At 30.1% G+C, this 26,556-nt stretch overlaps 1 protein-coding gene across 1 annotated transcript in view; it reads left to right on the top strand.

Annotated features, from left to right (window-relative positions):
* The window catches only part of LOC142317703 (uncharacterized), a 432,460-nt gene that overhangs the window by 174,753 nt on the left and 231,151 nt on the right, over positions 1 to 26,556 (top strand). The window contains exons 3-4 of the mRNA XM_075354249.1: positions 18,424 to 18,613; positions 25,946 to 26,139. Coding sequence (XP_075210364.1) covers positions 18,424 to 18,613; positions 25,946 to 26,139 — 384 coding nt within the window. The remainder of the gene's footprint in view (positions 1 to 18,423; positions 18,614 to 25,945; positions 26,140 to 26,556) is intronic.

Here is a 26,556-nt window from a genome sequence, read left to right as displayed (position 1 = left end):
TGGAGGATCTGTTCTGGACTTAACATTCATTAGTGAGACCTACACAGGCAGTGTTGTTCATTGGCGTGTTCATAGGATGAGATGCTCAGCGATCATAGATGTATTGAAGTGATTGTTGGGCGACCTCTAAGTAGCCGCGCTGAGTACGTGGGCTCTTGGAAGATACATGAGACACAGATACCGAGACTTCGGGAAAAGTTTGTGGAGAAGATAACTGGACATGATGAATTAGAGTTGGATGAGCTTTATGATGCTACAGTTGAAGGCTGCAGAGAGGCCCTTGGTCGTCGGAATAACTGAGAAAGGCACAGACCAGTTTACTGGTGGAAGACAGAAATTGTGGGAATCAGATCGACTTACATTTAACTTCGTCGTATCTTAACAGGATCTAAAAGGAGACATCAGGATTTTTCATTGGATGAGATTATTGTCTCACAGCTTAAATCAGCTAGAAAATACCTCAGAAGGGTAATAATCAGATCAAAGAGGGAGAAATGGAAGGAAGTTTGCAGTAAACTCGATGATAACTGTTTTGGGGATGCCTATAGGATAGTTATGGGCAGGTTCGGCAGGTCTCTGCCCAAACTACCTAGAGAAACTGGTGGATGCTGTACAGGCACATTTTCCTCAAGACCGAGATTGGAAACATAGAGAGATTGTAGCTGAAGAACTACCAAGATTTACTGTAGAAGAGCTAGAATATATGGTTTCTAAACTTAAACCGCATAAGAGTTGGGTTGTCTACAATATGGTTTTAGAAAAGGCAGATCGTCGGTCGATGCTATAGCGAGAGTAATTCATCCTACATATCTATTCAAAAGTATAACTACTTTTTATTACTAGATTTTTTTTTAAAATTACTATACTGAAGTATAGACCTATACAGTAGTGAATATGCAATTTTAACTACTGTAATTTTATTACCTTGTAAATATAAATTTATGGTCATTGATATATTACAATACAGTAGTCTTGCAAATTGGTTCTTATAAGTGTCACTGCCCAATATTTAGTTAAACATATTTTTCTCCACCAAAATAATTAAATTTTGTATTAAAATAGTTATAAATAATTAACCACTACTAAACAGGCTCTAATACATTACATTGATATAATAGAACTTTCTTTATTTCTGTATCCTCATATATTTCGAATTAAAAAAAAAAATAGTTACTGTATTTAATCAATTATTAGATGTACTCATAAAAAAATTAAAGCTTATACAAACTGATGGTGGATTCAGTCAATCTGACAACAAATAACCTCAGACCCCTCTTTCACCTTATTTACTTATACCAGTTACAGAAGTTTTTATTCTAACGCCTTATGCAAAATGATCATAGCACTTGAAATTGGCCTTAAAAAATAACAATAATTCTTTTGATAATAAAAACAGAAATGAAAAAAAAAACATTATGAAACTAATATAATAGACTCATCAATACAAACTCAGCACTTAGGATTGCCTTAAGAAAATGCACTCAACAAAGAATTGCATGGGCAATTCTTTGTCTTTCCAGTATAACAGACCAAATTGGTGCTTCGTAAAACACTTGACTGACTTGAGAACAGCACCCATGACAAGACCCTTCGCTTCACTGTGCAGTGATCACAAATGTTGTTCATTGTCCGACCGGCCGATGATGGCAGCTGTATTTTTGACCTTATTTGAATCTCTGGAATGTGGTGTTTTTATCTATCCATATCCCAAGGTACATCAACGTAGGAAAAGAGTAGACTACCATGGTTCCAACCTAACGAAATCAGGATCAGCTTCCGCCTTCCCAAGACCACAACCATGTGGGTCTTCTTAGGTGAAAGCTGAAGCCTGATCAAATGCAGGAATGAGATGATAATATTTATCATCTCGTTCCTGGTGTACATCACCACCCGTTCCGACTTAGCTGTCACAAATGCCAAGTCGTTAGTAAACCCCGTCAGGGGGCTGCCACTTCTTGATGGACAAGACTTTGTCATTAGCGATGTTCTGCAGTGTTGGCCTCAACATTGGATGAGTTGTACATGACAACTCATCCTGATCTACACCTCTTTTTACTAAAAGTATCTGAATTCAGCTTCAGATCCATTTCTCAATACACTCATTTTTTGCATAAACATAAACTATGTAAAAATTCTTTTAGCTAGATAAATCTTTTCCAAATGTATAAAGCATTTTGGCCTATCTACTTCATAAATAAAATTTAAAACTTAAATATTTGTAAATTTACTTTTCATTCATTAATCCACTACTTAATTTAAATAGCTGTTTTACGGCAGAGAATGTTGCTGTGTTATTCATAACAGTAATGTATGATAGTAACATTGTTAATTATGATTACTGAATCATGAATAAGATTAAATAACAAGTTTCAATTATAATTTTGTCTGAGAAAATCCTCTACATTATAATCATAATAACTTTCTATTAACTCTCTAATTGAGGTAATTAAGTAACATATGCAGTTCATGAATAACTGATGAAATAATTGAATATTGCAGAAATTTGTTAACACATACTCTGACTGCATCTGTAATAAAAGATGAAACAAAAAATTTTAATTGATTGCATTACTTAAATGTAAATTTAATAAAAATAATTGTTAATATACGATATACTGTTATATATATATATAAACAATAATATTAAAATTACTATAAAGATTATAGTAATTATATTAAGGTTTTCAATGTTTGGTCTTTGTAATCAACTGTGAACTACTATTATCTAAATCATGCAATGTAGTATAGTTTCATAATTTTTTATATTATTTTAAATGATGTAGCAATTTTTTTTAAAATTCAGTGTCATTTTTTTGTCATTTTAAAAAGCACAATGAAACACATGGTTTCAGTACAAGAAGCTAGAAGATGCTTTCTCAGTTCCATTCCATTCTGAAACAACATTTTCAAGAATTAGTTATTTCATATAAGTACTAGGATCACTACACACAGATTTGACAATTCATCTATCTAAATTCCTTGAGTAAGTATCATGGGAATAGTAGTTTTAATCTCTGGCCTGGGATAGTAATTCTGCCCATGGGATTTTCCAAGGACAAGTTTTCTTGTTCAAAATTTGCACAAAAAGCCATAATAGTGCTTGAATAGGTGCCTCAATCACTAGGTTGGATAAAGCTGAACTTCTTTCTACTAAAGTCTAATCTAATATAAAGGCATAGTATCTGCATTCAGTGATTGAAATGTAATTACTTTTTGCTATTTTTTGAATATGATAAAGTGATGTCGAATGTAGGAGAAAATAATGTAAAAGTGGACATTTTCTTACTAAGAAATAAAATATTGGGGATTGATATACAAAGACAGAAAATTAGTTTTTCAACTTTAGTATTTTTAACAGCTTATATTATTTATACAAATATTTAAACTCTGAAAACTTGTAAGTTTATCTTGCATTATCTTTTAACATTGTCATCCTCTCTTTTATGTACTGTGAAATGAAAATCATGCAGAAGATAGTTCAATGCAGTTATTTTAATACTTCATACTTAAGACCATGATCTGACTGAAATTGTATGAAGGTTGATTTTTCATTGCTGGAAACAGATACAGATTGAATCTGAAGGGGCAGATCAGGGCTGTGAACCAGGTGCTGAAGAATTTCTTAATCCCGGCTTTCCAAAAGTTTCATTTCAACATACACTTTGTTTTTTTTGTTTTGTTAGGGGGAGGAAAAAGCCCTGCCAGCCGCCACCAGGCCCACTGTGATGGCAAGTGCGGGCGGGCTCTCACCCACTAAAAAACCTCCCCTACTAGTCAAACAGGGGCAACACAGCCCTTGCACAATCACCCAGGCGCTCTTGTCACTGAATTAGAATAGCCAGAGTGACATCCCCAGGGGATCATCAGCAAACCATGACTCTGAGGAGCTCCCACCACCTACCCTCTAAGGCTGGCTGCCCACAGTCATCCAGCATTAGTTGCTTCACCTCAGGTCAACTACAGACTTCCAGCCTGCTTGCCCCTCTCCACCACATCTTGTTTCAAATTATGGCTGACACCACAGTCGTTACTCTCGTCCAAGCATCTCTGTCACCCAACAACACACTTATGACATTATCATTATCCACATTTACTGTGCCGTGGCCCATCATGGCGGCCTTCAAGTCCTTGTGCAAAATAGCATGCAGGAATTGCCAAGCAACAATAGTACTCCTCTAGCTGAAATCTGAGGCCTTCTCAGTTAAACTGCTCTATTTAGTTTCATAAGAGAAGTTTAATAGGTTACAGTATTAGTTGCTGCATAGTGAGCAATGAAATCCATCAGAATCAAACCATAAATGTTCCAAACACTATCTTTGGTTTTTCTGGTGTTGTTTGATTCTTAAACTTCTTGATAAGCAACTCAGGATGATTTGGAATTTTGTATCAGGACATTTATAGAGTACCTATGTTTTAACCTAAATAATTATGACTCTAAGAATTCATTATCTTTTTTAGAGCAGAGAAGCTGAGTAAGGGATATATACACATAAGGTTTTTCTTCTGCTCCTCAATGAGTTGCCCTAAAGACCCATTTTTGCATTTCTCAGCATCCTAGATATTTGTGAACAATATCCAAGACTGTACCATATGAAAGACTGAATTTCACTTCCAAATTTTCTAATTTTAATATTAATTACCACATATATTTTCTTTGATTACAGAAAATCTACTGTCCACTGATATTCCACTCCTTTCTAACTGTTACAAAATTAACAAAACAAATCTCATTTTTGCATTCTTTTCACAATAAAACCATAAACAACCTTAAGTCTTTGATCGATTTCAGTCAGTGTACAGGGATCCCTTGATTTACGCGGTTAACTTAGCCCTGAAAATTGTCGCGTAAATTAAAAAACCGCGTAAATCAAAACAGTTTTATCAAAAAAGTATTGTACTGTACTACTGTACAGTATAATATCTGTACATAGTGTCTGTATATGTATGTATTTAGTAGGCTAAATTTGTAATTCTTTTCGCAGGTAGAAGAAAAAATTTTTAGACAATTTGGCTAAACATGCTTAATTAATAGAAAATAAATTGAATGCAGTACAGTAAATATGATTACATACAGTTCAGTATTGAAGAAACAAAGTAAAAAATGTAAGAATAAAGTACAAAATAAAATTCATAATATAGTACAGTATTATTAAAAAAGTAATTACCTTAAAATAAATGTATGTTGGCCCAAATACAATAAGGAATATTAAAAAAAAACTTGTGCTTTAGTTCATCTTTGGTTTCTTAAAATAACTTCATTTTACTCTGCTTTACTGATAGTTGCAACTGATCTAACACCATCTTGTAGCATTTCATATTGCTTAACAGTCCATTTACAACTTTTGTACTTCGTTCTCGATCAGAATCATTTTCACTTAAGTAATCAGAAAATTTTTCAATATATTCTAATGCCTCCTGCAATCCTTTTACTGTTAATTGTGGCTGAGAAAGGGGAGGATGAGTTTTAAGGTTCATCGCTGTCGAATTTTGATGACCCTGATTTAAATGTGTCACTGCTATTCGATTTGTCATGTAGTTGCTCATTTGGTGATTCTGGTAGTGCTAACAAGTCCTCGTTTTCTAAAGGTTGTTTATCTCCTTCCACAAGTTCATTTATATCTTCAGCATCGACTTCGAGAGCCCTACTTTACTGGCAAGTTGCATAACTTCATTTTTAATAGTATCTGTAATTCCTTGTTCATTATCATCGAATGCAGTTTGATCTTGATCATCATCTTGATACAGCTTGTGCCATACTCTACAAAGTGTACTCTCTTTGATTTTCTTTCCAAGCTTCGCCGACATTGCGTACAGCATGAAGGATGTTATATTTTTTCCAGAACGTTAGCAAATCACAGATCTCATTGCTTTGAACTGTTAGCCACAGAAACCACCTGAGAAAATGTGTTTTTTTAAGATAGTAAGCACTGAATCAATCCTTGATCGCATGACTGTATCAGTGATGTATTTTATGACCTTTACATGTGGATAAGTTGCTTCAATTCCTCGAAGCTTAGGTGTCCTGGAGCATTATTGAGCAGTAGAATGGCTTTGTATGTAATATCGTTTCTTGTGCAAAAATCTTTGAGTTTCAGGCTAAAACAATCCTTAAACCGGTCAGAAAAAATGCACCTCGTTACCAGTGCTTTTTGGTTGGATGTCCAATGCACGAGAAGATATTGTTTGTTAATTCCTTTAAAAGCTGGTGATTTTCTGAGTGATACACGAGCAACAGTTTTAGTTTACAGTTCCCCTTCGCGTTTCCTCCAAGTAAAAGTGTGAATCGATCTTTAGATACTTTAAAACCAAGCATATGGCGTTCCTCTTTTGCGATAAAAGTTCGTTTAGGCATCTCTTTCCAGAAAATCGTCATTTCGTCAACATTGTCACAGTTTCTTTGACGTGTATCCTCCTTCTTTCATGATAATTTGTAGATCTTTTTTGAATTTTTCGGCTTCTTCACCTTGAATCAAAATCTTATGCAGGTTTGAACGTTTTTTTTAAATTTTCAAACCGTCTTTTGCTTGCATTGAACGGGTTGATACCTTCAGCATGGTATTTAGGTCTTAATAGTTCATGAAAACTTAATGCTCTTTCACAAATAATAATAGTTGTCGCGGGTATACGACGTTGAGTACAATCTTCTATGAAGATGTTCAACAGTCTTTCAAGTTCAACCGTTAAAGGAGATCGTAAATAAGACATTCGTGATGCCTGAAGAGGAACAGCATTTTTTCCAGCGACCAAAATTATATCATTTTTAATTATTGAACGAACTGTTAATTTGACTAGGCCATTATGATTTGTGATATCAATGTTACGTAAACCATCATCGTGTTTTGTTATCACCTCCAACTTTGTGTCAAGAGTGATAGTTTTCCTTTTCTTTCCCGTACTTTTAAGGTAAGACATAGTTGAAAACATGAAAAATATAAAATAAAACGGTATACGTAAATAATTAAATAAAATCCTAAAATATCTCGCACAATAAATTACAAATATTGTACGTACTGTATCATGCAGAGAACAGAGAATCAGAATTATAAAGTGCACAGTAATAACGAAACTCGACATTACTCAACACGACTTATTCTCTGAACAGCTGATGGCTGACTGACTGAGATCATTGAAATGTTTATAAACCAAACACTTCAGTGTTACCAAGCTAACACATGCTTCTGTATGCTATTATTATCTGTGAACTATTATAGACCTGTTTCATTGTTTACTGCATTACATGTGTATATAAGTCCATATGTATTGTTTACCATAAAACCTTTTTAGGAATTCTATCGGAAATATTATTTTATACCTTATAAATACAGTAATTCTGACCGCGTTAATTCGAAACCAGACCCGCGTTAAGTCAAGAGACTACGTATAAAATCAGCCGTCCAAATTCAAAATTGCGTAAATCAAATCGAAGGAAAGGAATATTGAAACTTTTTTAAGCTAGTGTTATCTTTTTTTTTTTAGGTATTAATTATTAATTTTGGAGTTAAGTTGACTGGTTGTTCTTTGTTTCAGAATTATTTTATTTTGTTCGTTTGGACCTTTTCTATTTTTTAGGTATTAATTAATAATTTTGGAATTTGGGGTAGCTTCATGTGTTTACTTGGGCAGGAAATCCTTTATTGGGGGATCCTTTATATAGGGTTTTAATGAAATATTTATTTTTTTACGTATTCCCTTTATATCACAAAAATCAAATAATAGGTCATAACTCTTCTTAAATGCTAACGGCTAGAATAGTCATTGTTTTTACTTACTTGTACGAAGTAAAGGAAGTATGATGATGGCGAAAAATGTCGGTTTTCAGATTTCAACTGAAATATACATTTTGACCATCCGTAAATCCAATTTGTCTAGTTTCGGCATGACGTCTGTACGTACGTATGTATAACGTATCTAGCATAACTCAGAAACGATTAGCCGTAGAATGTTGAAATTTTGGATTTATGACTTTTACTTAACTGCAGTAATGAAAACTCATTGAGAGCTTTTCAACGATATATCATAAATGGTACTTATTTTTATTGATTCAAAAATTATGGCCAAATAAAATTTAATTAATGAAATATTTGGATCTTACAAGTGGAAGGCACATCGGTTCGAATTTGACTTTACATACTTTTTTTTTTTAATTTAAATTTATTGGTTTATTAATAATTATTAACCTCCGATTGTAAAAAAAAATTACAATAAATAATTATTCAGTAATAACAATAAAAACAAAAATATGGAAAAAAATCTGAACATTTTAATTCAAAAATTTCTGCAGAGGTTAATAATTATTAATAAATCAATGTATTTAACTTAAAAAAAGGAAGTTAAAAAAGTATATGCATATGAAGTCGGATTCGAACCGATGTGTGCATGTTTATGGATCTAACATGTTCTCACTTAACCACATAACTACTTGAGCAAAGTGAAACAAAATTAATGTATAAACTAATATAAAATACTGATACGTACACCACAAAAAAGGTGATGCAATGTGGTGCCCACCACAATGCAATTGTGTAACTGTCCACTTTATTAAAGAATTGGAGGATTGTATTTCACTTTAAAATTAAATAAGTTTAAATGAAGTGCAGCAAAAAATGTGTATATGTAATTTAATAGGCGTACAAGGAAGTCATGTGGTGTCCACATCAGACTTTTAACCTTCTACAACTAAAGACCGATTTGCCTGGAATTCTTTGCCATCATGTTTATTGAGCATCATCTAAGGTAGTGTCATGTAAGACCTAACTAGTTCTATGAAGTACAGTAGCAGCAGTTTCTAACTTACCATTGTAATAAGGAAAACAGCAAAACATTATAAACAAGAGAGAATCATGTTTATAATTAAGAAATTTCAGTAGTATAAAAAAAATTATTTGTGGATCAGAAATTCTTAGATATATTTTTTTGTTATATGTAACAATAACAGTAGAAGGAAGGTTAGGAAGTTAAAGAATTTACATTTTTGAAACTGATGTCACAAAAAATTTTTGAAAATTATATAAGTTATACATTTTTAAATAAAAAGGTTTTTAATCTTTCTGGTTCAAATGGTAGTTGATTAGGCATTATTTTCTTAGAACAGTTAGTTGTACCTTTGCACATATGAAATTCTGAAAACATTTAATTCTTTTATACGTATAAAAGTAATTTAAAGTCTAAATTTAAATATACATACCATTATTTTATGAAAATAAAAACTTAAATTAATCGAAGACTGAGATGATTCATTCCATTATTAGAAAGCCAAAACAAAAATAATTATAATTTTTTTTTTATCATGAAATAGTAATACTATTAATTAATAATATATGTTCATTCTGGTCTTGCAAAAGTCACATTTATCAGTGACATTGCTCTTCTAGAACAATGCCATTATAATTCAGCTTACCATTCATCACATAATTGGGTAACAATATCCATTAGAAAATATATTTTCATATAATAAAATTTATCACTCGATGGATTTACGAGTAATGTAGAATATCAATAACTTGTAAGCTTATATATTATACTATCATATTACTTGAAATTTATATTGTACTCTCATGTGCACAATTAGTTCAATAAATACTTCTAATTCACAAGTATGTTAATTATGGAATACAAAATTAAGTTATACAAAATACAATTATGTAATTTTTTATTATATTGTGATGCCAGCCAGCAAAGAATAAAATCAAAATATCATTGTTTATAACTATTGTAGAGTATGCGATACCATATAATTAGGTGCATTTGTTAGTTTAATTGGTTAAAAACTTTTATAATAGAGATATGATGATAAAAATCATCAAATGAATTTCATTTGCATTTAAACTAATTGTTATATTATCCTTCTCTTTTGTTAACATCTGAAGTAGTTGTCTAGAATGTTGGATTTAGGACATTTTAAAGTGTATGATATGAAAAAGAATTAGATAAATGAGATAATGAACTCTAAGTCAATGTGGTCCCTCTGGACGAAGAGACTAATCCCCAGGATTGGACCGTGGATTCGGAGAGGGCATGGGGAAGTGGGTTACTGTCTCATCCAGTTCCTCTCTGGCCATGGGGACTTCATGGCTTACCTAAATCAGTTTAGACTGTGCATATTGCATGCAAGTAGTAACACCAGAGCATGTGTTTTTTTAACTGTGCTTAGTGGGATCATATCAGGGTACAGATGGGACTGGCGTGGCTCATCCCAGATAACATTGTGGGGTACATGGGAATGAGGCGGGTGCATGTCTGTATGAAGCGCCTTAAAACTCTGTGCTCATAACAGGGACTAAGACAAGTCAAAATAATTTGATGCAAACTGTAGTAGCAGTCCAACACTCAGTAAGTCTCGACACTGGTGGAAGGTATACATACAACTACCAGTTCAAAAACCACTGAATATAAACTAGAAAGCCACAGCAACTCTGGCTGCATCAAAGGGACCAGATTTTTTTGGATTATATGTACAAAGCATATTTGCTTTCCTACAAAGTTCAATGATACAAAAAAATTGTGTTGTATTAAAGATAAAAAATAAAAATAAAAAATTAATAAGCTGTTACAGAGCTGTAAAATTAATAAATGCGCTATAAGAGAATGTTAAAAATCAGATGTTGGATAAAGTGACAAACGAAATGTTGTGGGAAATTGATGAAGAGAGAACCATTTGGAAAGTATAGTTAAAAGAAGAGACAGACTTATAAGCCATATCAAGGCATCCTGGAATAGTCGCTTTGATATTGGAAGGACAGGTAGAAGGGAAAAATTCTGCAGGCAGGCAATGTTTGGAATATGTAAAACAAATTGTTAGGGATGTAGGATGTGGGAGGTGTACCAAAATGAAACGACTGGCACTAGATAGGGAATCTTGCAGAGCTGTATCAAACCAGTCAAATGACTGAAGATAAAAAAAAATAATGGAGGTGTACAGAATTGTTTCAAAAATGCAAAAAACAGGTGATGACTATTTAGGATTAAAATTATATTTATTCTTTTTGTAATTTTATAATTGTCAGTCCATAGCTCCATAACAGCTGCGTTTAGAGAAAATACCATAGAATAAAAGTATCTTAAAATATATTTTTTACCCAAAAATGCGATAAAACATGGGGTTTCCATTTGAAATAATGGCCGCCATATTTGATTTTACAAATTTCAGCCCGTAGCTCCTTAATGACTGTGTTAAGGAGAACAATACCCAAGAATAAGAATGTCGCATAATATTATTTTCTTCTCAAAAATGCAATAAAAACATGAGATTTCCAATTGAAATAATCAAGTTGGCTGCCATGAAATATGGTGAAGATTTCAAAAATTGTAATACTGTACTTTTAATGTAGAGAAAAATATAGGGAAGATTCATCATTTAAAGTTTCTCATAAGTGTAGTTTCTGAAATCATTATAGTGGCCAATTAGAGTTATTATTCTGTATACACTGTAGACAGCTTCTGATGAAGTGTATAAATATGTGCAAGGTTTGAAACAAGCTTGGGTGGTTGATGTCTTTCATTATTGGTCAAGGCAGTGATCATATGATATTACTTGATGTTCACATGGTAACAGGCAAGACAATACCTACCTTAGGTAGGTTTGCCTACCTTAAGAAAAATTGTCAATATAGGCATAAGCATGATGGTGTAGGCGAACTAGATAAGGCAAAATTAAAGGCTAAAAAGGTATTGAAAATTTCATTGAAATCATTTTATTGAAATCACATGCCAGGTGTACTAAGGAAAATTTGAAACAAACTGGTTTCTGTCCCCTTTTTCACTGAGACAAAACCGTTCCATATCAACATATTAAGTCCATTAAAATACAAATGATACTCAGCCTTACAAACGGCAACTTCACTTTGTTCATAACAGGGTGTGGTTATTGTAACGAACCCCATTAATCTCAAAGAAAGTAACTCTGATTAGTGCTACTCATACCTCTGATTCTTTCCCTTCATCATGGTTATTAGAAAGGCTGCGATAATACAGAGAGAAAATGTAAAGCAACAAATTATTGTAACCCTTTTGTGGGAAATAATGCTTTATACACATTTAATTATCCACTCTACAGCAAAGAAAAAGAAGTTTTATAGAAATTTTCAGTTCCTATCCAACAACCTTTTTTTTAATAACAGTAATACGTTGTTTATACCTTATTATAATGAATTGTATAAATTGTAATAAAAGAAAATTGAAAATAATAGACAGTTAACTTTATTTAATAACTTAATTTGATGGTAGTTTTGTGAAAATATAAATTGATAACTTATATTTCAATACATGACCAGAAATCAGTTAAAATTGTATTAGGAATGAGATGAATTATTAAATTTTTGAAAAAAATAGAAGATTGAGAATGGTTCAGGGCATCAAGCTTAGAATTTGTTAATTCAGTTATAGAATGAAATGCAGTGTAAAAGGAAAAGATTCTAAGAAAAATAAAATGATTAAAATATATGAAAGAAACAATTTTGAAATAATTTGTTTAGTATTAGATGCTGTTTTTATTTTACAAAATATTCAGTACATTTAAGTCATACATAATATAAAATTAATTCACCTATTGATTTATTTGAAATATATGAGGAAGTTGCAAGCATTCTGAACAAGTTTTTGATCAGACAAAAATCTATAGGTTAGAAGGCATTGTCAAACTATTATTTTTAAATTGATCAGCTCTATTACAATAATCAAGAATATTTGAATGAAATTGAAAAACAAAATTACAAGTATTTATCATTGTAATTACAAATTACAAGTATTTGTCATATTATTATTAATCTATCATGATAGCTACTATATGGTACTGATTTAATCAACAACCTGATTTAGATTTAACCAACAACCTGAATCTAACCTGGTTGTTAGATTCAGGTTATACATTTACCTTTCAAATTGAATTTGAATCACCACATTACTATTTTATTTTTCTGATTAGGGCTCAGTTAATGGAAATATCTCAAGTATGACTAGCTAATCCAGAATTGTAGTTTGGATTTACAGCCTGTTCCTGCAAGGAACAAATGTGGTTATTTACAAAAGTGACACTCATGTAAAGAAAAGATTTTTTCTTTATTCTCCCTTACCAATTTATTCTTATTTACTCTCTTTTCACCACTATTTATCAGAAATTTCCCAAAAAGTGTTATCTATTACAGCAATTAGTATCGCACTTTCCAAATAGATTATGTTACTGCAGTGAACGTAAATGATGATGTGATGATAATGATGCTTATGAAATAAGTGATTTAAACAACAGCACTTAAGTGCTTTCAGGGTCATACAATCATAATGATTCTTACATTAATAATAACCACATACATCCATGTACAATTAACTGTTTTTGTATTTAATATATGAGTAAATATTTATTTAATAGTTTTCTCATTAACTAAGATATGTCATATGAATTCATATTATTAACAATAATATGACTTCATAAATTTTTGTTTTTAATCTACCTGTATGAATATAAGAAATATGAATAATATAGATAAAATGTGATCTAGATTAGCAAAGTAAATGCCGTTAATGATTATTATTTTATATTCATTTAGATTTTACCTGATGAAAAATAACAAATTGTACACTGTACACTTTTTTCGGTTGGTAGATCGGAAAAAATTTAGAATTTCTTTCCATCTTGTTTAATAATAAATATTCTTTCATTTTCAGCACAAAAAGTAAAATTATTTCACATTCATATGGCCTGTGCAGCTTTGCTTGGCACAGCAATATCTATCAACAATATATTGTGTGACTCTTCGCACAAATCACCTTGAATTCCATTAATTACACATTGAATATTTATTTCCAAGTCATCAATTGTTAGTGGTTTATTTTTATAAACCTTGTGACTTAACATAACCCCAGAGAAAAAAGACTAAGGGAGTCAAATCACATGATCTTGGTGGCCAATTAACATTACTATTTCATGAAATTATCAAATCACCAAACCTTTAAACCAATAACTGAATTTTTATAGCACCTGTGTGACATGTGGCAACATCCTGTTGAAACCACATCTCATTTAAATCAAAATTTTCCAAATTTGTAAACAAAAAATCACAAATCATAGCTTGATAGCTTTCACCTTTTATTGTAACAGCATCTTCTTGCTCATTTTCAAAAAAAAAGAGCAGATGGTGCCACCAGCCCTAATCCACAACAAACAGTGATTTTTTCCAGATGTAATGGTCGCTGTTGAATCATTTGTGGATTGGAATCATCCCAAATACATTAATTTTGTTTGTTTACAAAGCCATCAAGCGAAAATGAGCCTCATCTAAAAAGATGATTTTTTTAATGAAAATTTGGATTCACTTTGAGCTGCTCTAGAGTCCAATCAGCAAACGATGATGTTAATTCTTGAGTTAGTTGAATCTTATATAATTGTAAAGCAAGATTTGATACAAAATTCACCATGTTGATTGTGATTGATGTGAAACCAATAAATTTTGATTTTCACCAACACTTGCACTTACAGCAGCAATATTCTCTTGACTCCTTGCATTTCTTTTGTGAATTGGTGTTTCAACATCAAGTAGAGAAAATTCCCTTCAAATTTTTTAACCAAATGATGAATTTTGTTATTGTTTGACCAATTATGCACACCATAAATATTGTCTAATGCACGATGAGTAGCTGTAACAAATTCTATACTTCGATAGTAAATTTTTGTCATTTGTAAACATTGTTTAGATGTGCAGCAGTCCATGATGATTTGTCATCAACTACTAAAAACAAATGACATTTGAAAAATTAAAAAAAATCAACACCACCACCACCACCTCAATCAGTCAATTTTTTTCTTTCAATTTAAAAGGCTCCTTATTAAGATGTAGTTTATCATAAAACTGTGGTAACTAAAATATATTTTTATAAACTGAATGTTTCCTTATTGAAATTTTAAACTATTTTTAATAAAAAATGATTGATTATTGCCAGATAGAACAATGCAAACAGATAATGTTGAATAATTACAAACAAAAATAGTCACATTTAGTGTCAACTATGTTAGTCGTAAGCATCATTCCCCAAACTCAGTAAATCAAATTTCATTGACAACAATAAACTTCATTCTATTTAATCCTTCTTTTATTTCTGTTTTATTAAAATTAAAATAGAGTCATTATTTTGATCTTTTTATGAATATAGAGATGAATCTATGAAACCTACCTAAAATAAATGCAAAAATCAATGCAGTCATTTAGTAAACTATCAGGTTTATTGAGGGCTTAATTTTTTTAAGACAGATTAATGGTTATAACTGTAAAAATATTACTAAAATCTTTTGGTTATTTCTCTTAAATTTTCATTTATTTTAAGTCTAAGAATGACTCATTTATAAAATTGTGGTTCCAAAATATCTTTTCAAATTTACTGTATACGAGTAGTCCCTTTGTCAGCAGTGATACTGATAATGTTGATAATGACACCTATCATGAATTTAGGTATATGAAATACTTTTAACTCATTGACAGCTGTGAACAATATTCATCCAATTGGTTTTCTTAAGAGGCACCAGCTGATGATTTGCATCCTAGTTAATTTATCATTTTTGACCTTGTATGGTTCTTGTAATAAGCTTGTTATTATTCAGTGATACATTCTTCATTTTGTTTCACAATGTAAGTCTTGTACCTGAAAAGCAATTGAACAAAGCAATGAGTAATTTATTTAATCTTATAAATAATTCATTTTAACATTTATTTTTGAAAGAAACAAAATACATTTCAGATAAGCTATTCATTTTTATTATCATTTCTATCAAAAAATTAAAATAACTTTATTTATTTGAGCTTTTATTTTATTTAGAATGTATATCTGAGTTTATTTAGAATTTATGTTTATTAATGCAGCATCATGTTCACTGTTAGTAGTATTAAAAGTGTTAATGTGTATGCAGGCAAATTTTTTTTATTCATTTTTATATACATATATTTGAAATTTACTATGCTTTAAAAGGATTTGTTTCTGGTAACTGCTTATTTAAATATTATTTCTCTTTATTTGCAATACCTTTTCCTCCAAATTTCTTCATACCATATTCAGTTTTTATTTAACTTCTTTACTAACTTGTTGAATTGTGTTTTATGTAATTTTCAGAATGCAGAGTATTCTCATAAACTTTTAAACATCTTATGAAGGAAAATTTTTCAAAATAATATTTTTTTCATAAATAACTTAATAATATATTCATAATTTGCATTAATCTATTAAGAAAACACGATTATTCTATTTACCTTAAAAAAAAAAACAATAAGCACAATAACCTTCTCTGACAATCATTAAGAAAATCTATTATAAGAATACATCATGAATAAAAATAACTCTGGTATAATTTCAGTCTGATTGTGATTATGTCATTGTCTTTTTTTTGTAATTTATTATTGATTGTCGCAAATGATGTACTATCAAAGTTACCAATTTAAATGATCATTCTCTACAATTTATATTACATATTATTTTATTATTTATTCATTCCTTTAAGTACTTTCAAGGCCATGTAGTCATATTTTATTCTGTTATTAATATATAAATAAATAGTTAAATATACCAATGCTATATTAAATCCCTGTGTATATTTATCTCACTTTGCATGTTCTAAAGAAATAAGTAAATATTTAAGTAACTGTAATTTTTATTAACAAAAAACTGCTACGTCATGACATGTTATGACTTAACACTGATGTCAAAAAAAAGATTACAAGACTTCGCTAAAAAAAAAAAAAATAATAATAATCAAAAAGAAACGATTTGTGTGAATAAATATCCTTATTTTCTGTTTTTAGTTTATATAATCTCAGTTCTGTGTCTGCTACTGTTTAAAATAAACTTCTTTGCAATTATACTGCATTAATTATTAATATTTCAAAAATGACTTATATTCAGTCAACTTACTTTTATTGCCTGCATTGTCAGAACTTTTACACATGTACTTAATAATAATAATGATATTACATCACCAAGTATGAACAGAAAATATAGATGTATAGTAAATGTATGTGTGTATATATGCATACATATATATGTATATAGTAAACTCTCTGATAGAACCTGGAATTTGGTTGATATGGGGTATATTTGAGTGAATATTTGGAGTATATTATATCTGATATCTCTCGATTTCAGAAATCAGGACTTTCAGTCAAATTTAGTGTTAGAAGTGTATTTATATCAGGTAATATTTTTCAGGATTAGAAAATTTTGTCCAGTAAATCAAAAAATCATTAATTGGCTAGATTGTTATTACCTAATTTTAAATATAAATAAAATCCCTGAAGTGAGTTTCTAAGATAGACGTTCTACTCAAACTACCTATGTATTTAAAAGATCTTATTAATTTACTTAAAATTATGTTAAAAAATTTCCTTTTCTAGAAACAATATTATTGATAGTTTTTTTAGAGCTGGTTAGATAAACCAGAATATTTTTTTTCATTCTCATTAAACATGTACTTAAAATGTACTCAAAAAAATGTACATGTACTCAAGTATTTAATAGCCAAATCCCCTTCACATTATTATTTTATTTATCTTTGCGTAATTATTATTTTACTTTTAATATAATTATTAGTTCATTATATTATTAGTAATAATATAATTATTAGTTAATATAGTTATTAGTTATTAGTAAATAGTGTAACAAGTTGCATCCTTATAAACTTGTTTTAAATTTTTCCTCCATGTTAAATTTTTTTTTCAAAGATTCCTCTTTCAAAATTTATTTATTTTTCATGTTTCAACTTCAGTAACTTGACATCATCTCCACTTTCTGGAAAATAGCTTGTCCCCACTATTTTCAACTCATCTGTTACTTCTTAAAATGTCCAGTACATTAAAAAAATACATGAATTAAAATATCCAATACATTATTCAGCATGTATGTGCTTGTCTTAATCATAACCAGACTTTAGCATCTTTTTATTTAACTTAATTCTTCTTAAGAGACCATATTAAAATTTTGTGTTTATATTAGACAGTCCTTTAAATGTGATATTTTCTTGTTTTGTACTGTATGTGTGTATAATGTCAGTTTATCATACTTTAATTTCAGATACATTTAGTAAAAGAATGATGATAATAAATGCCAGTGAATCATATTACAATTTACATGTAATTGTATGACCTGAGGTTCCACTTCAATCAGTTAACATAGTAAAGTGCTTTAAAAAGATGTATTTCTGGGGTTTAGCAGAAAATTTGGTAGTCATATCATTTGTGTGATCCATAGAAAAGAAAAAAAGTTCAGCATCCATAAATATCAGCTGTATAGATTCATTCTATTCAGTTGATGGTAATGTAAGCCTTGAGATGACATTCCCAACATCTACTACTAATTAGATATGTAATCTTTCTATGGTTTTTAACATTTTAAACTCTGCTAATTAATTTTTTTTTATGTGTGGTGTTTCAAATTCTTTCTCTTTTCTTGTTACAGTTAACTGCAGTAAGCACACAGAGAGTATGGGAGCTTGTAGAATTATTGATTGCAGAATACAGTGTTCAAGAACCACAACTTCGATTAGCAGGATCTAGAGCAGAAGTTGATCCTGATGTCAGTGCAGATTTATTGGAAGGAGATATTCTTTTAGTTGAGGAAGGATTACGTAATTTACACCCTCTAGGAGGTTTGTAAATGAAGAAATAAATTATATTCACAAATTAAATTCAATTTATGTTGTTTTAAGAAAGTATTTTAATTTTACTTTTGCTTACAGTCAGTTGGGTAATGTAATATAAATGAAAAAGAAAAAGTATTTAGTGATCTGCATAACAAAATGAATTTAACATTTCAAAAAGCTAATTAATTAAAATGACCCACCTTTTAAGTGTGTAGATATGTGATCTCAGAAAACCTTTTCACAGCTATTAGGCAACTCCTTTTCTAGTGGTGTGGTAGCTTTGGTGGTGCCAATTTTGATTTTTTTTTTTGTTTGGGTGTGAAAAATGCCTGAGCGTTATCATCGCTCGGAATTTTTATTAATAAAAGGGTAAAATAACTCTAAAATAATAAAACTTATAAGGTGTAAAATTAATATAAATCATGTAATAAAAATATATTAAAACAAAAGTCAAAAAAGTGAAATAAACTCAAAACTAACATCGCAGACAGAGTCTTTAAAATAAAATTGAAATAATAGAATAAAGAAACTATATAAAACTTACCTAATTCCAATAGGTTGTGCAAATGGCTCCCTTCTCAGATAATAAAATTAAAGACATAGAAAAAAAAAATCAAAATTGAAAGTAAAGTACACTTCATCGCCAATTTTGATGAAGTGTATGATTGAGTATAAACCATTTGAAATAGTATAGTAATTATAATAACAGTGCTTTTATTACAACTAAAGAGTATGACAGTGTAACATAAGAAGATATTATAATTATTATTTATTATTAAACAAAATCAAAAATGTATTAAAAATAAAACAAATTACAAAATATGATTCACACAAAGAGACATGACCATAGGTCATCTGCTGGCAAACTAGTTGAAATAAAACTATTACTTTATTTAGAACTCTAACATTTGAAACGTCAAACCAAATTTTATAAATAAAACATTTTTAATTACTTTCTGGTGATCTTTGCAAGAGCAACTGAAAAGATTATGAAGTTATTAAAAAGTCATTTTATTTATAGAATTTAGTTTGGTTTGTCTATTAAAAAATTTATTTTTTTAATAGAATTGTCATCACTGTCCACTATCAACAAAAACACCCCACTATTACTTTAGTTTTGTATTTGATTTATACATTTCTAGGGCTGTTTCATGTCATCAAACAAATAAGCACCATTTTCATATATGTTCCATCCATCTAATGTAAGCACCTGTATCATGTGATGACTGTAACAAAGAATAAAGACAGTTGAATATCTAGCATAAGTGAATATGGTTTCAGACAATTGTAGACCTGTTATGTAAGGTATAGAGCAAAATTAAAAACATTAGAGCAGAAAGATAGCTGCAATTTTCTCAAAATTAATAACATTTTCATCTGAAAAGATTCCTTTATAGCTTTCAGATTCCTAAGTAAATAACATCATATATCATGTTAACAAAACACAGTACAGGATTATCAAGTTAAACTGGTGTGTTCGCATCGAGTAATATATTGGGCAGTCTTGATGCACATTCAACTATAGATACAAAGAACGTATGTACAGGAGAATTAAAACATAACTGGTTTCTGTGTATTTAATTTCAATTCAATTCAGTTTCTGTGTAAATTATAGTAATAAGGCTCATTAGAAAGTAAGTAAGCATTTAATTAATTTAGCACCTACCAAACTACTATGAGATTATTAATTATATATTATATTATTATTAATATATTAATAATTATTGTAATATTATGTAAAAATTATATATTATATTATTATTATTACTTTTATTAATTATATATTATCAAGTTTAATGACAAATATCTCAGAAATTAATTGTCAGATTGTCATAAAGTATAAAAATAACTTTTTAGTTTTAGATTTTTTGGTGGCCTTTAAAGATTTCTCAGATCCTTAACATGAAAGGGTTCAAATATTAAAAAAAAAGGTATTTTAAAGATGATTCCAAAGGCCTTGTTAATATTGCTTATGAATCAGAATAGGTTATATACTAAAGATCAAGTTGTTAAATTCAGTAGCGTACATTTTTAACTTGTACATAAAATAAACATTACTGCTAATATGTATGGTTCTTAGAACCAAAAAAATTGCGTTATGTACAAATGGTTCATGTACAAAAAAAAATTGCGTTAGCACATAAAAGTTTGGATAGTACATGGTTGGTTAAAGAAATTAAAAATTATTATTGAATATTTCTATGAAAGGTAATTCTTTTCTATAATTCATTGCGTCATTTTTAAGACAAAGAAGATAATTTTATGCTTTTTTTATAGCGGTGGACAATTTACATTTTGATTAAGTAATTTTTTTTTTAAGTTATGCTAACAATAATTTTAACTTAATGAAAGTTAACTCTCTTTTTCTTTATCTCAAATAAATAAAGGATTATCCTTTTACTTCTTTTTCTAGCTGATCCAAATGCAAACTAAAATTTTCTTGATTACTTGGCCTTATAACATAAACAAATTTTCAAACATAAACACTTATTTATAATTATTACTCTGTTGCTTTAATATCTTTTACTGAGCTTTATGCCATAAAGGATGTGCTAATAAACATGAATTTCCTTAGCAAAATTCTAAAATTAGTCACACATTAAAGAATCTTGTAAATTCAATCAGAAATTTCTGTCAAATAAAATTATTCAAAATCATCAGTAGAATGAAAATGTACATTTAATTCTAAAAGTCCAAGAACTTTTAAAGTAGATTATACTTTGCATTATAACAGATTACACCTGTACACTAATTTTAAAATTATTCTTACATTTATACCCATTACCAGAGTGTTCAATTTTTTTTTTCTTGGTAATGATGACATTTATAATTAAAATACATATTATAGGAACTATGATAAAGTCCCTTTAAATTATCTTTCCTCTGTTGATTGTAAATGAGCATATTTCAAAATACTATCATATGTATATGATAATTCCGTAATTTGATTTAGGCTTGTCAATAATAAAAAAAGAACATAAAACTGGCCATGTACATTACTTACTTTAACAAAATAAAACTTATTAACACCCTACATTTTTATGAGAACTTCATGTAAAGCAAATAAAACTAGCACAGATCAAATTTACTTCTTTCCATCATATTTTTAGGGTTTTATATCACTAGAACATGAATGCCAAAAAAAAGTGCAATCTCTAATATGATGATATTGCAGTGGCACCTAAATAGGTGCCATCAATGGATGAAGGAGCTGCATAGTAATTCTTAGAAGATCTTTTAGAAGCAAATTTCTGTATACAGTAATCAGGTCATATTATTTTTTAAATAATAAATCAACTTTTATAATAAATGTTTTACTGATAATCCTTATCAAATGACATTAGCAAATAGAATGTTTTTTATTGGACATATTGAAAATATATACCAAAAAGTTTAAATATGAAACTGTTGGAAAATATTATATTTAGATTATTAAAGCATCTAAAAAAATATAAAGGTTGTAAAAAAGAAGGTTCCTATGGTGATAAGAAAGAGCTTTTATCTGATTAATATTTAGCTTTACCTTCCAATCTTTTTTAGTCTTTAGGGTTTAGAATGTTAGAAGCGTGCTACAATCTGCTTGCCTATCAGATTTCAGTTAGTTCAGGTAGTTCATACAATGTTGATGTTCAACTTAACTAATTATGATGCATATGCTTCATAGTGTGTTACAGTTATATTAAACTAAGGTTATTTTTTCATCAATACAACATTTTCAGATTGAAGAAGGATCACCTGTATGAGATATTTTTATTTACTCTAATGTATTACTAACCTCCTAAGTAACTGTAGAGATGGCCCTAATATGATATGCATTAGAATTCTTTTTAATGCTATACATTGAGATTTTACTTAAGTTTCATACTTGCTGGTTTGATTTTTCTACTTTTTTTTGACTATTTTAGACAATTTTGAAAAAATGACATAAATACAGCAGACGTAATATTGCGTAATAATAATAGTTTTTGAATTAGACAAATTTAAAATGTTTGTGGGATATTTTCAAAAGATTTATATTATAAAAATATTCTACTAAGCTGAAGCAGTGTAAATAATACGCATTTTGTTTAATTGAAGAAGGTAGAAGATTATAATAATAAAACATATTAACATAACTGGTGCTGTTTTGCACCACAGCACCAATCTTTCTTATGACTATGGTATGTAGCTACTAGAGATATATAATACACCAGTAAGAATTGCTTTTTTTGAGAGTTATGTTAACTATGCAGTCAGTCACTTTGTCAAACAGAGGGGGAATTACCACTTGTTGGGCTGAATATCTGCTGGATTTCAATGGGCTTGGTATGCTGATATTCATCAGTATATTCTTGGTTTGTGATAAAGAGAGCAGGAAACCACTTCACACCTCGCTTTGGACTTGTTTCTCTTGTTTATCGATATGTCATTTGTCATTTTCAGGTTTCAAGAGTTATTCGTATTGGGGCCTATGACCACTACACTTGCACACATACATATAAAAAAAATCTTTCTTTTTTTAAAATGAATAAAATATATTCTGAATCTTTTTTTTATTGTTGTGTGAAGAAGTAGTGACAAACAAAATCAACCATCCAATCAAGTAACAATAATATTATAAATACAAAAAACATGCATTTAATCAGAAAACCCTGATTTATAAATCTAACTTTTTAATGTTAATTCTGATGTAAGAAGATAAGGATGCTATTGTATTATTAGGAAGAAGCACAATATCCTCTTCTTTTCCATGATTCTCTTCATTGTAATTTTTTCTGAGCCAATTACATTGGTGATGTTATTAACTTGTTCAAATCTATTTTTTTAGAGATTGAAGTTTGTGGAACCACTACTACCACTTCTGAAAATCTCTTTATTTTTTCCAGCGTGAAGAAAATTATGAGTTAGAATTAGTGTCTAGTTTATTGAATGGTAAAAAGCTTTATTAAGACTCACTTTACAAGATCTGCATTTCTAACTGTTTACCAGAAATTCCTGAATTAGATTCTTAAGTCTATGGCACATTCTTTTAAATTATATTAATTAATTAATGCAGAGAATAAATATAGTATTGAATGGAGTTTTTCACTACCTAGATTCTTTTATACTGTTGATTGTAATTGTGGAAAAAGAGATAAATAACTGAATAAAAAAAGCCAGTCATGTACAATTCCAACTGAATAATGTACTAATTGGTAAAAAGAATCAGTAAGGAAAAAATGTTAAAGCAAGTAATTTTGATGAATTTTTCTGTCTGCCTTAAAAGATTTAACTTTGATAAAAAAAAATAAGAACAGGCTTATATCATTCAAGATGAAATATATGAAAGTTTTTGGTGAAAAAAGAGTAAGAAAGTTAAAAATACAACCATCAAGTCTGAAGTGGTTGAGGATATGGTGAATGCCGCTGTGCAAAAAGTGAGTGAGTGGCTACATTTGAGAAATCTTAGTTTGGCCCCCCCATTAATCCAAGGTCGTCGCACTCACTGGGAGGAGGCGATTACGAGAGATGAGAATAACTATTGAAAATGTTGAGGTTAACACAATGGGGTGCGCTAAATACCTCGGAGTGTGGATTGAGAAGAATCGGCTCTTCAACACTCATTGAATGAGAACATCCAAACACGCCAAGAGTGTTGTTGCAAAGTTAGGTCAACTTATGGGAAGCCATAAAGGACTGCAGGCATCCAAGAGGTGACTTATCCTGCAGGTAAAATAGAAAATACATCATTTTCTGTGTGGCCCCTGCTTGGATGGGTGCAGTTACCAGTAAAAGGAACGTTGATAGGCTGTTGTCGATTCAGCGGCGAATTTCCATCAAAATTATTGCGGCATACAGGACTGTTTCCCGTAATGCTGCTGAAGTGATTTCGGGCATCCCTCCTATTCTGCTGAGTTAAATGCTGTACAGAGTGTATAACAGAATGCCTAAAGTTGAAGCTAGATAAATCCTTTTGAGAGATTGGCAGGAAGTCTGGAATGCTTCTCCTATGAGAGAATGGACAAGACGCATTATACATAACATTGATCTGTGGGTTCAGCATGGCTTTGGGGAGGTGGGATTCTACCTCTCCCAGCTGCTAATCGGGCATGGGGAGTTTGAGGGATACCTGTGCTGGTTTGGTAAACATACTACCTCTGCTTGTAGATATTGCGTCACAAGTTACACCGGAGCATACCATATACGTTGTTGGTGGGACGGTGTTCAACAGGAGCTGGGTTTGACCTGGCTTACTCCAGAGAAGACTATGGGTTATATGCTTTCCAGTTGGCAGGCCTGGGAAAATGTGGAGAAGCTAGCTATTAGAATATTGAAGACAAACTCCTGTGACGGTTGGGACCTTGATCATGTGTAACCGTGCGTGTGTTTAGTTAGGGAGGGCAGCTTTGATATGAAGAGGACGGTTCACTGAGGTGGCCCGTTCATGATGAGGAATCGGGGACCCTTTGTGGTAGTTTTTTTTGTATAATGACAACTGGATAACCTCATATAGGAACACTGCTAAAAAACTGCACAGGAAGTGGGGTACTCTAATGGGTTACTAATAGTAATGACTTACTAATATAATATAAAATAAAGATCTGACCGGCAGCCTGGCCTGCCATGCCGGTCATACTGCCAGTAGGTGGGAAGGGGTGTTAGAGTAGAAAGGACATCCCCTACGTTGTTCTATGCTTAATTGCGGGTCTGGCATAGGGGAGTAAGGGGAAAAGAAGTCTGCTGAAATGAAAACCAACAATTAAAACATTTTAATGGTTCAGTCATATACTCAACAGTTCAGTTCAATTTATTCAACTAAAAGAAAATTTATTATTGTCACCTAACCAACAAAAAATTAGCAGTTAACCATTGCTAATTGTGCTTAATATCAATATTTGAATAATCCATACTTCAACAACAAAAATCTTATTGAATATTTCAATTATCTGAGCATTAAAAAAACATTACAAATATCAGTTGGTTATCAAAAATTATATCACTTCTTGTTAGAGAAACTAGTTTACCTTAATTGATGTACAAATGCTACAAATTATACAGAATAGCTTAAAAAATAAATTTAAAAGATGTTTTGAAAGAAAAATTTTTTTGGTGAAAGAAAAATAAATTGTCTATACTTCAATTAAAGGAGTCAAATATAAGTATGATTATATGAAGGTCCCTAAAATTATTTTCGTTTGAGAAACGAAGGTATGAACTAGAACTATTTATTAATTAAAGGATAAAAATTCTTATCTGAATTTTTTTTAAAAGAAGCATAGCAGTGTGTGTGTTTTTAGTTTTTTCATCATATTTTATCATATACCAAAACTCTACAATTTACCAAAATATGTAATATCATAACTACTTTTATTTTTTCAGAAACTGATCGATTTTATCGGGAGACAGAGAGTTTTATATTAGATGAACTCGAGTATGTGATTGCATTACGTAGTGCGGGTGAATTATTTGGAAGTCCTTTGAGCAGAATGCAGTGTTTTGAATTAGAAGACCATCAGTATATATTTGACAGTATCACAGATTTAGCCAATACGTGCCAGGATCTTGCAGAACAAGTAAGTTAATGTCATAATAATATTTTGATACAGATAACAAATTTTAACTTTATTGATGAGAAAGTATTATAAATTTTGAAAACTAGAATGACTTAAATGATTCTCTAGCTGGTGTTCTTTTGTAGAAGAATAATTTCAAAGTAATCCTCCACATATCTAATTTGTCTACACTGAAATTAAAACTGTGTAGTCAGCACAGTTGTAGGTAGTTGTTTTTTCATTTAGGTCATACTGTAAATAAGATCAAAGAGTATGTACTTTCAACTGTGTGCATTCATGTAATTTGATTTTTGTTAGTTTTTAATTTGTAGTACTTGACAATTTATAGCAACATATTTCAATATTTCCATTTTATCTTAAGTACATGTGTGCATGTGTGTGTTATTTTCCATTAAGTGATTATTTACAAATGTAGTT

The sequence above is a fragment of the Lycorma delicatula genome, chromosome 1, assembly GCF_047948215.1.
Source record: "Lycorma delicatula isolate Av1 chromosome 1, ASM4794821v1, whole genome shotgun sequence".
Classification (NCBI taxonomy): Eukaryota; Metazoa; Arthropoda; class Insecta; order Hemiptera; family Fulgoridae; genus Lycorma; species Lycorma delicatula.
This window is presented reverse-complemented; position numbering and strand designations above follow the sequence as displayed.